This window comes from Citrus clementina, unplaced genomic scaffold (assembly GCF_000493195.1).
Source record: "Citrus clementina cultivar Clemenules unplaced genomic scaffold, Citrus_clementina_v1.0 scaffold_3, whole genome shotgun sequence".
NCBI lineage: Eukaryota > Viridiplantae > Streptophyta > Magnoliopsida > Sapindales > Rutaceae > Citrus > Citrus x clementina.
Window position 1 is genome coordinate 45752239 of NW_006262339.1, and position 12598 is coordinate 45764836.

Here is a 12598-nt window from a genome sequence, read left to right on the forward strand (position 1 = left end):
TTAAAAGAGATAATAAGAGATGCAGGCAAGCAAAGAAATAGAAATAATCAACAACAAAAGAAGTTGGAAACTATTACAATACCAGACAATCCGAAAATAGAATCAAGTGTATAATGGTAAATCAGTCCAGGCTCCAGAAACGTGTCCATTTTCACACACATAAGCTCTGACAACAGGCTCACCATCATCATGGTACCCAAAAACCCTTCTCAAACAAAAAGCAGAATGTAAGTCCCAAGTCTCTTTACAGTTACAAAATGCACAATTGACGTCAATCTTACTCCGGTTCCCATCATTAATGGTTCTCCAAACACGAGATCGCTTAAAGTTCTTAAAAATACCTCTAAAAAGCATGTAATTTCGCTTCTCTTCAGTGTGAAGACACCCAGGCCAATCACAAATGTATAAACAATCCCCTCTGAATCTACTCGCAAGCAATTTATTCCCCTGCTCACGACACAAATTCCAAACCCCAGATGCCAAATGAGACCTAAATGATCTACATATCTTCCTCTTCTTACAAGTTGCGGATTCGCCACCCACTTTAACCTCACACTTGTCGACATCCTCAACAACTAAGCTACCATCACCACCACCATCATCATCATGTGACTCGGATTTATCATAAACAGTATCGTAATAAAGATCATCAAAAAGTGACCAAGAACAATCAGTAACAGAATTTAGATTGCTGGAGCAAGCCTCGGCCGTTGTCGTTGTCGACGTCGGTTGAATGGCGCTCGTGCTGCAACTTTGATAATCAGAGTCGGGGCCCAGCTCGCGCTCGAGGCCGAAATCCGAATTCTCCAAGAGAACGCCGGCGTGAAGGAGGCCGGGGCAGCAGACGGAAAGCTTGTGGAGGGATGACCAGCCACCGGGCGGAACGCCAGAATTCGGGGAGATGAGATCAGCGACAACGGCAGGAATGGACATGGAGCACTTGGTCTTCCAGCAGATGTTGCGAACGAGAGAAGAGAATTTGACGCAGACGCAAGCTAAGCGGGCCCAGTTTCTTGGATCATCTTCCAGTTTGAAGAAGATGTTCAGCACGACGTCGTCAGAGAGCTTTGAGAATAAGGTTTCTGCCATTCTAAGAAAGAATCGAATCAAGTGAATTTGCGATAGAATTGTTTGTTCTCTCCGGTTCTTTCTTTGGTGGTCTTGATTCTTAGAAAAGAGAGAGACAGCGACAGTGAAATTGCTTGGCTGCCAATCGTTTTAGTTTTGAATCAGAGGGCGGCTGGGGTCTGACACTCCTGTAAAACTTTTGGCTGATTATGATGAGGGAATTGCTATGTTGGAGATGCAATACTAAGTGCACAGCATCTTGAATGATAAATAGCTTTGTTAACTTTACTCAACTATTTATTTCCTTAATTTGCCCTTCCGTCAAGTTGTGCATTTTTCTGTCGAGACGCGGTGCACTTAGCATGGTCTAGTCGATGAGTCGAGTCGACATTCACTGTTGCAAGTATATGCTTTTGTCAAGATAACTATCAACTAACGGGTATCAATTAACTGAAAAAATTCGAACCGTCCACCTGTTCGGTTTAGAAAGCAGCACAGGCTAGATAGTCTTAGCTCTTTTCACTTGATTTGACGGCGCTAACCAAATTGCGAGAGAATTATCGATCCGGCTATTTTTGGAAATCTCCATAAAGCTTGATATAATTTTACTTAGGTGGTGAGATTAATTATATTCTCAGTTATTTCTCCTACCGTTAGTATATATATAAAACGTTAGTATTTGAGGATAAAAATATAAAAGACAAGTTGAAATGCTAAAAAAGTTAAATAACAATAAAAAATAATTTAAAATTTATTGGATAATTACATTATTCGATTACGCACAATATCCATTGTATAAAATAGTACATTTCTCTTTCCCCACCATAAAAAAAAAATAATAATAGAGATAAACACAATTTTCACTCCACTCCACTCCATTTTCACTCACAATTATAGATCTTCACCATTTCATTCTCTCATAATTGTCACTCTACTCCCCTACTCTCATTTGCTGTAACAAAAGGAAATAAACATCAAGAGCATATATAACTCATGAAGAAGAAAAACATTGGTGGTCAGAGAATGTCACCGACCGATAACGATCAACGACAACGAGGATATGTCACTGGTATTAGAGTTTGTAAGAGGTTAGTTACTTTATTAAAATCTAAAATTTTAAAATACCTTTGATTTTCTTATTTTTTGAGATTTTATAAGTGATTGTTGTTGGTTGTATTTGATATGTCTTGTTCATGGGTTGGTGATGGAAAAATTAATTAAAAGGAAAATAGGTTCATTCATACGTGGCCATGGGTTGAAAAAAATTAATTATTGGTTATTTTATATTTGTGATTTACACCATACATAGTGTAATATAGTGTAATAGGGCATATAAAGACAATAATTTGTTATTCTTATGCAAATGAGTGTGCAAAATAGAAGTAATCTTAATTGTAATTTTTATTTTCCTCCCCAAAATTTGCTAAAGTTGATATGTTTATAAATTTACAGTGTTTGTGTGTGCATGTCGCACAAACACAATTCTTGTGTTTTTGGGCAATAAGGATTGTCTCCCGTGCGACAAGCCCTCGTCGCACAAACACATTTTTTGTATTTTTGGGTGACATTGTTGTCGCATGCGCGACGAACTTTTGTTGCCCGAATTCAGTTTTGGTTTTTTTAAGCGACAGCCCATGTCGCTCAAAGACAGTGTTTTTGTGTTTTGGGCGGCAACATACTCTTGTCGCACATACAGACATTCTGTGTTTTTGGGTGACAAGTGATGTCTCCAGCTCACCAGTTTTTGTCGCACAAACGCAATTTCTGTTTTTTTAAGCGACAGACATGTCATATGAAAAATATTAAAATGTATTACTATTATCATTATTTTTCTTTATTATTGTAACTGTTGTTGTTGTTGTTTAGTAATGTCATTATTATTATTATTATTATTATTATTCAATAATTATTACTTTGCTTTCATTTATTAACGTGTTTATTGACACATGATAGAGACGAAATGTTAGTTGAACCGTCTGTTGTTTCACTGGAACCTGCAGCAAAAATGGACAATGTCATGTATAAATTATAACTTAATTATCATGTCACACTGTTAATGTAGTTGTTATTTGTGTTCTTTTTGTATATATGAGCGACGGTTGGATGTATAAACTGATGAAATTCAGTCAAATTATGATTGTCACCACCTGTAAGTTACAGAAATACATATGTGACCATTATTTAAATGATGGTGTCATTCTATTTAGTGTTATTTTTCAATTCAATTAACTCATACTAAAAATTTTTTCTATTGCCACAAATTAAAATATTTATTATTTTTTATTTATGTTGCCAGTTTGGTGACATACAACTTGATGATTTTGAATTTAATTATTTCTTTAAACAAGTAAAACATTGATGGTTTGTTTGATGGAAACTGATATAATCTATTACTGAGAGAACTAAATTATGTTTTAGTGATTTTTTATTTCATCCTCCAGCCCTACAAGCATTCCATAATTTGAAGAGACAAGCAATTGTCGCCTATCGTGCGAGAGACGACATTCGTCGCTTGCAATTACAGAAACAAAAATTTTGTGATTTAGAAAGACAAACACTTGTCGCCCGAGAGACATGTTCTATCTCCCCAAATTAGTTTGAATATTTTAGTCATTTCGCAAGTCAACTAACGATCAACCCGTATGTATACTAACAGCAGGATAAGTAAATAAGAATACAATTAATCTCGTTATCTAAATAAAATTATATCAAATTTCAAGGAAAGTTTTTAAAAATAACCCATTATTGATCCAGTCTTTTCTGTTTGCGGACGATGGTGGAAATTTCGACTGGATCTCATAGTGAACCCAACGAGCGCCATACGTCAGAGTTGGGACCATTATGATTTTTGTCTCACGCACAACCCCACCTTTTCCAGTGAGTGGCATCTCATGTGCCCAACTTATCCCACGATAAGATACGATAGGAGCATTATTTCCTGAAACATTCAAATTATTGGCGGAACAACGCCAACTGAACCACTTCACCTGTCCTCATCTCACGCGCAAATGAAGCTAGAATTTGTAAAGCCACATAAATATAGAAATTCCCAGTTACAGGATTGAACAATAATAATGCCTCCGGATACTAATTTATTTGGACCAAACATCATGTGGAACCGGGTCCAGTAGTTAACTAGTTATCTCAATCCAGCCAAGTAATCGTCTTGATCCAATTCAAATAAAAGAAACACAAACTGTTCAATTCCATCAACCACCCTAGTACCACAAATCCACATCTATCAAGAATTCCAAATTTGCGAAGCATACAATAGATAAGGCAACATGGAATTTCGCCATTGTCCAGGGCATCCAAAGAAACAACCAAACCTCACCTGTCCAGACAATTTGCAACCAGGAATCAAATCATAACTTGTGCCAAACACAAAGCAATAGCGGGGAAGAAAAAAGTACATAATCAAAACCTCAAACTTTGTGAACAAAGAATGAAGGAAAAACATAGCTGAGAAGAATGAGACCTGGATAAACTCCTGCTCCTGCTTCTGCTCCCACTCGGGCTCCTGCTAACACTTCGCTTTTTGGGGCTTTTACTTATTTGTTTCTGTGCAGTCAATCATAGTTTTTGTAAGGCAGCCAATGACCAATAAAGGATACGAGTCAATAATGGACAAGCAAATTCTAAGCCTCCCAATCCCCACCAAAGAATAAGAGATTTGGCAAATAAAACCATTAACAGCATTGATACTTATCCAAGAAGCATATCAGCGAAACTTCATAAACATATTAATTACCAAATGAATTTAGGTTTACAACCTTTTTTACACTCTCCAGTTCATTATTTAGGTTTATAACTTTCTTACATTCTACAGTTCATTATTATTTATTTTATTTTTTTGGGGGGGTGGGGGGGTAAGGATAATTATTTTATATCTAAAACCTGCTGGATGAGTAGCCATATCAGTTTGGTCAGGATCCAATAATATAGCTGAAGAAACTTGAATAACATCAGAAATCACTTACAGGAGGCAACGGAGATCTGGATCTTGATCGTGATCTGCAAAAGTTCCACAAACAACCCAAATTTAAAATCCACTCGTTCCTTTTAAGAACTTTCATCCAAGAGCCTTGTGCCTCTTCCACGTCAAGATTTTACCATATTTAAAAGGGAATAAAGAGAGGGGGCAAAAAAAAAAACTTTAGCAGCTCAACACAGAACAAAATATCAGAGTTAATTCATAAATTTCCATCCACAAATAATACCTAACTTCAGAAAAATAAACCTTATTAAAGAATACTGCATTTTTAAGACACCAGTGGACATGAGAGAACCATGCTTCCCTACTGTACCACCAAATATCCAAGAGAATCCAGATGGCACGTCCTAATAGCTTGGCAATTGTTGAAGCAGAAAATGGCAAAGAAATTGTATCAACCGCTCATTGATCGAGACTTCCAGATCCAAATGGCACTTAATTCACTGAAATCCAGCTTTATTATTGCAATCCATTGTCTCCTTTGTTCCATATCTAGCACCATGGACATTGGTGATGCTAAATGCATTAGAACAGAGATACCATGAAGGTTTCCAAAGTTGCCCATCTGGAAAGAGCATACCTCTACACCCATAAGAGTTGCAAGCAATTGAACAATATCCCATCAAGATCCTAATATCCAATTCCCAGTTTGCAGCACATATCCATTATCTAAAAACACAAAAAGGCAATGTTCATACAGTAAAGAGAAAATGAAGACAGTTTTGACACCAGGATTTCTTTTTCAGTAACCCCATCCCATGGGAATAAGGCATAGAAGTCAAAAATAAAAATTCTATACACACACTTGGAAATTATTTACTCTTCATATCTCAGGAAAATGTCACAGAAAATTGCAAGTGCGCAAGAATGTCTTCGCCACAATCCTTCCAAATCAACCCAGCTAAGATCTGATATAATTTACCCCAAGGTAAATTAATTTGATAGAATTACTCCAACCAATGTTTGCATGCACATGTCTCCCTTTACATGAGCATTACATGTTTCAAAGGAGAAGGTATATTAAAAATACTTGAGCGGCTTCAAGAAGAACCAATAATTTGAAATCAAATGAAATAAACTATGCAGAACTTAAAGCAATTTTAAAGTAAAGCTTCTATCTGTCAAATCAAGATTACCATAAGAAAGTATTAAGTTTCACGTACAATCCCAACATGCATAACAAAGGATAATAACGAAGCATACCTTGACAAAGAGCGAGGCTTTGATCCAGAGCGTGAGCGAGAAGCAGACCTTGATCTGGATCTATCAGGAGAACGGCGTGAAGATTTGGCTTTTGGAGACTTGCTGCATTGTGTTAAAAATGTTAATAAACACAGCTCATATTCTTCAACTGAACACACAATTTCGAATTGCTGCAATATGTCCACCACAAACAACAGCAATGCACATACTAACTATAACTTGTCTAAAAGATTAACATGAACTTACCTCTGACTACGACTCCGACTGTAACTTCGGCCACGACTGCGACTGCGGCTTCGGCTCTCACTCCGCCCTCTTGAATAAGATCGGCCACGACTAGGACTCTGGGATCCATCACGTCTATGATCATACTCCCTCACCTAATTGTCCATATCTTAGTAAGTATAATACATCACCAAAGTACATTAATTTCAGAATATTCAGTGAGAGACTCACCCGAACATAAGCCCGAGAAAATGCATTCCTAAACTCAGAGTCATCAAGTTTTTTGATCTGCAGATGAAAACACAAAGTATACACGAGTAATCATCAAAAAACATGGACGAACATCACTGCTGATTACTCCATAATTAAAGGAGGATGACTTACTGCATGCTTCATATCATCATAGTTTGTGTAGTCCACAATGCCAGTTGTGCCTGCAAACAAAAAGAAAATAGATTAAAGAGAACAAAACGTAGGCATCTTTCCAAAAGTGAATATAATTCATAAAGCACAAAACTAAAGACATGGCAACTACTGGCTTCCAAAAGAATAAACCAAATGACTCCTCACAACTTTTGAGAATTGACATAACAGTCAATACTAAGTGAGTAATGATAACAAGAGTAAACTCATATTCACAGGAATAATGAGCGAAGACAAACAGAACATTATAACTCTGTCAAGAGCCCCCATTGCAGGGACAAGATAACGAGGATGATAAGACCACCAAAAAAAAAAAAAAAATTCCAACATGGATAACTTAGGAAATTTTTACAACTCTGACAGTAATAATAAAGAAAACTTTACAAGCAAAGACTATTCCAATGTCGCCTACCACTGCCATCACGAAAAACTTGTGAGAAACAAACATCTCCTGCTCGACGCATGTGATCCTGCATAAATTCCATGAGTTCAAAACTCATTAGATACAAAGGAAACAAACCTGAAGACACACCCTACACAAACCACACACATGCCAGAATGCAGAGGGGTATGGATGATCAAATGGGGAGGAGAAAAAAGGAATTTCAATGATACAAGCCAACCATAAAAAATGAATGATACTAGAAGACAAAAATTTTACCTTAAGGTCTTGCCATGAAGCAGAAGAGGGTAATCCAGTGACTAACACTACATGTACAAAAATTTCGGTCATATTGTCTGCACCATATTATGTAACATAAAGCATAACCAAGTGCATGAAATGGAGTACACACCACGATATTCGGATCGCCTGGATACTCCACGTCCTCGGCCACTGCTGTGACTACTATGACGATCAGATGATGAACGGCCCCGCCCACCATGCGCAAGTTCCACCTGACAGATGCACATGATAGAAAATGAACTACACAACATCCATTCGACACATGCAACATATACTAACATTAAACAATAGATACCCGTAACCGATGCCCATCAAAATCATAGCCATCGCGACCACGAATTGCATCCTCAGCATCACGAGCCTCTTCAAACTATGATGGAGAATTGACTGATTAGAATGGACTACTGATTTTTTTTTTCCCCAAAAAAAAATGAAAAAGGAGAAAAGAAAGAAGATGAGTGGAAGGTAAGCATCTTTAAGCTCACCTCAACAAATGCATAACCAGGAGGCCTTGGCGGGATCTTCAGGTCAATGTGGGCTATAGGTCCATACTGTGATCAAAACGGAAATAAATAATAAGATCGCAATTCTAAAGCAAAATTTAACATAAAGCACAAAAAATCTTTTCAAAATCACACACATAATGAATAGAATGAAACACAACAAAGAGTGACTTCTATCATCCTACCAAAACCCTATATGAAACACAATGAACTTCATATTTTCCACTAAGTAAATTACTGAATGACCACTCACACTTGGTCCCCCAATGTACAGCTTATATTGTACACTCACAAGTAAATATGAAACAGCAGAGTATGTTATACATACATGGTCAACAAATTCATTGAAATTCATAATAACCCAAAAGTAAGAACTCAACAATATACTGGTAGATGTTCCTAAAATTCTTGTTCAATTAACTTGAAAATATGAAAAGTAAACCATCACCTTGTAAAACAGATCTTCCACTTCTCTCTCCCGAATATCACCAGGCAGGTTCCCAACATAGAGAGTTCTGCTTGCACGGCTGCTCATTTTTTCCTACGACAAACAACACAATTCAAAACCAAAAGTCTGTAACCTTCCATGTGTAAACAAATTATGCAATATCAAAAAATAAAAATTTAAAATTTAAAAAGAAAACCTTACCCATCAGAATCAAACAGGAAAAAAATAAGGAAACAGTCAATTCAAAATCAGATGCTGTTCACCTGCTCCATTTACTCAGAGCAAGAAAAGCAGAGGGCACTTAGGGCCTATCTGGTAATGTTTTTTAAAACCATTTCTCCTTCTAACAGTAACCACTCTGCTCTCAATTCATTTGAGGAAATATGGCAAAAGAACCACGAAATAAAGCCAATGCATCAATAACAACAAATCATTCCCCTAAATTTGGATGCCACATCGAATTATCAACGGTATAATCGAGCACACACAGAGGCGTCACAGTAAATATATCCAAAAGACAGAATTAGCCAATAACGTTTATTTTATGCAAAATACCGATACCTTAGTACAGGAGATAGTGAAAAAATGTTTATCCTACACTAGCAAATCCGAGGCCTTGGTGTAGGAAATTGTGTACCACGAGAGAGGAAGAGCTGTCAAAATCTAGGTAAATTTTTATCGGTTCTTGATTTCTTGGTTTTATCGTCTCTTGATTCCTAGGGTTTCTTAATTGAAGAGGCTCTAGTTTCTTTCTATTTTTTTTTAAGAGGGAAGGATTTTAAGATAATTAGGGTTCAACAAGAACAGATATTGCAGTTTGCTAAAATCTTGATTTGCGAACAATCAGATTATCTGATTGTGTTTGGAATTTGTAAAGGAAAAACATGATTTTTAAGTGAAACTAAATATTCCTGTGGAAATATTTTTATTTAAATTGAAAGCAGAGATGAGAGCTTACCTGTAATGATGATTAAACGATAGTTGTGCACAAAGACTAAGAGCTTCGAAGATTAGGGTTTGAAATTGGGCGAGGGAAGGATGGATATTTATTGAAGGCCGTAGAGGGATTATGTGCTACCCGGTGTACGATATTGAGTCCTACGCTCTTCTCTCAGTGTAGAAAATTAGAAATCCATTGGCCTACTTGTCAGCACAACATGTATCAGTACTTGTTAGTGGGCCTCCCGCGTGGGCCCCACGCGAACTCGAACAGCTTCAGCTGAACGAGAATGGCTCTTTATGCACTAAGGTCTAATAAGGCTACGTTTGACCAGAAAAAAATAATAAATAAATAAAAACATTATGCGAACTTTGTTTAAGTATTGGATTAAATTTTATTAATTAAATTTAAAATTAAGTTAAATAGTATTTAAGTTAATATTTGAATTTAAATATCAACTATTTATAAATATTTAATAAGAAATATTATAATTAATTAAAAATAAAACTAATAAGAAAATTATATGTATGTATGTATGTATGTATATGTGTCTGTTTTCAATTAATTATATGACAGTCATGATTATCATTTCATAAAATAAAATAAATAAAATTATTCAAATAATAAATTAATTAATATTTTTTAAGTAAATTATGAATAAAAAAACTATATTACTTAATTAATAAAAATAAATAATAAATAGTTGTTTAAGTTATAAATAAAAGTAAGAAATTATATAAGATATCATAAATTGATAGACATTTTTCTTCTCATTATCTAATCTTAACTAAAATCACATGAAAATTGAAATTATTAATCCCATGAATTTAGGATTAAAATTTAAACTTGATTTATCAGTCCAATCCAAGTGAGCATTCCAAACAAAGGATGAAGGGTAAAAACTTATTTAGTCCATGTATTTTAATATTAATGTTTATTTAGTCCATATATTCTTAAAAATGCCTCAAAACATCCATGCCGTTAAAGTATTGATACACCTACCGATACTTTTTATTTTTTTAGCTTACTTTTACAATATTACCCTTTTATAATAATTTTTTTGTTTGGACATTAATAAAAAGAAAATAATTAAGTTACCAATTTAACCCTCAAAATAAAAAATAAAATTTATATTAATTTTTTTGCAAGCATCATTTGCACACTTGGTAGTTTGCATACAATTTTTGACAATTAAAAATTAATATATATTTTTTTAATTTTCATTTTTTAAGGTTAAGTTGGTAATTTAATTATTTTCTTTTTATGAATGTCCAAACAAAAAAATTATTTTAAAAGGGTAATATTGTAAAAGTAAGCCAAAAGAAATAAAAAGTAACAGTAGATGTATTAATAATTTAACGGTAGGGATGTTTTGAGATATTTTTAAAAATATAGAGACTAAATGGTCATTAATCTTAAAATACAGGGACTGAATGAGCTTTTACCCAAAGAATTAATATTTTCTCCCAAAAAATAGTCCAGCCCTACATTTATCCTACCTCCCAAAGATAGCATAATCTCTCTGTTTCTTATATTTTATTTTTAGATGCATATTTACACTTATACTCCAAAAATTTTAGTCGTTCAGTTATTTTAAATGTTTTATTTTTCAACCTAACAATGAAAATTCGTCAAATAGCGACGTATATCAAAATAAAATTGAGTTCAAAAAGTTAAATTAACACATAAATAATGCTTTGAATGAATTATTTAACTTTAACTCTCAAAATTACCCTTCCACAATTAATCTATTTCCTACAACGTAAAAAGCTTAGTTTTTTTTTTTTTATAAAATTATAAAGATTAATCATCATAATTGTAAAATCACGTTCTACTATTAAAAAACTTTATAGCTTATTTAGGTAAAATAAAACACATGCAGAATACTATTGTTATTTTGAATAAATTTCATGACTGATTAAATTAAAAATTAGCAAAATTATATGTTCAATAAACTCTATTAATTTTACCAAATTCAAAACACTATTTTCTTAAAATATTTAACTTGAAAATGTATAGCACATAAGTACAAGTTATTTAACAGCAGTAGCTTTCTAATGTATTTTCGATACAAATTTAAGGGCATAATTTTCAAACTATTAACTTTCATACATTTATAATCAGTGTTAAAAAGAAAAAATTAATCATATCATTACATATGTATTTAGATCAACATATACCTTATTCAAATTTAAATATATTCGATATTCAGCCAAAATAAATAAATAAATGCCACCTTAATCTAAACTATGGTCACAACTCATAGTAAGATCCAAGGGAAAAAAAATACACTTAATAACCATATAAACAATATTAATGCTAAGGCTACAAACACATATCCGTGTATAAACTGGCAAAAAAAAAAAAAAAATCAATCACTATTTGGCCTAGTGATTGTCACCTTACTGTGTTTTAATGCAAAAACTAATTTGACAATCAATTATTGGTTGGATAATGCATCTATATAAATTTATTGTTAATTAATATATCCTTTAAAGCATTGATTTCATGTCTTTCTATCTTTTTACCCGATCATCATTTATATGGAGGATATCTCGTTAGGAGAAGACAACTATCATATTATCTACGTATACGATCACATTTGATTATCGCGCAGCGGCACGCTTAGCGCGCTTCCATTGGGGGAGCTAGATTGTGAGGCTCAGTTCTCCTAATGAGAGTGCGCCACATGTACCTTCGCGTACTAGATAGGCTCTCTATATATGAATCTTTGTGATTGCTTGACTTAAATTAAAAAGAAAAAGAGGCAGAGCGAACTTCACATTAAATTTTTCCGGTCAAATTTATGTACAAAAAGATTTAATTAATAGAAATTTCTCTCACATCATGGGTTATGGACCTCGTGATGGTGATTTGGGTTTGAACGAGTGATGCAAAATCGACACCGTAAAGATGCTAAACACTTTGATGGGAGTTGTATTCGAGTTTATTTTTTTTAATATTTATGCGAAATAAAGTCATTAATAATTGAATATTCCATTTAAATATTAAAGAACTATATACAATTTCAAACTGTAATATTAACCAACTTAAACAACATTGATGTTTCAAAGCAAAGAATTTTATTCATTGAGTAAAAAGAATAAAC

At 34.0% G+C, this 12598-nt stretch overlaps 2 protein-coding genes across 7 annotated transcripts; both read right to left on the reverse strand.

Moving 5' to 3' along the window:
- On the reverse strand, positions 1–1433 carry LOC18048850 (phytochrome A-associated F-box protein). Its single transcript, XM_006444254.2, has one exon. It carries the CDS (start codon positions 1087–1089, stop codon positions 103–105), a length of 987 nt encoding a protein of 328 aa, XP_006444317.1. The 5' UTR covers positions 1090–1433; the 3' UTR covers positions 1–102.
- Positions 1434–3695: 2262 nt separating this feature from the next.
- LOC18048081 (serine/arginine-rich-splicing factor SR34) lies at positions 3696–9683 on the reverse strand. Of its 6 annotated transcripts, XR_002906370.1 has the most exons (15): positions 9508–9683; positions 8550–8642; positions 8084–8149; positions 7894–7968; positions 7708–7810; positions 7575–7621; positions 7326–7383; positions 6875–6924; positions 6722–6778; positions 6512–6645; positions 6266–6367; positions 5868–6043; positions 5643–5731; positions 5309–5554; positions 5049–5082 (listed from the first exon to the last, which is right to left on the reverse strand). XR_002906370.1 is itself a non-coding variant. In XM_006444260.2 (14 exons), exons 2-14 carry the CDS (start codon positions 8634–8636, stop codon positions 4399–4401), a joined length of 900 nt encoding a protein of 299 aa, XP_006444323.1. In that variant the 5' UTR covers positions 8637–8642; positions 9508–9680; the 3' UTR covers positions 3696–4398. The 6 variants fall into 6 exon arrangements, 1 of the variants encoding a protein (XP_006444323.1); XM_006444260.2 differs by lacking the exons at positions 5309–5554; positions 5643–5731; positions 5868–6043 and adding exons at positions 3696–4402; positions 4547–4629 and having other exon boundaries at positions 9508–9680; XR_002906372.1 differs by lacking the exon at positions 5868–6043.
- Positions 9684–12598: the final 2915 nt, after the last annotated feature.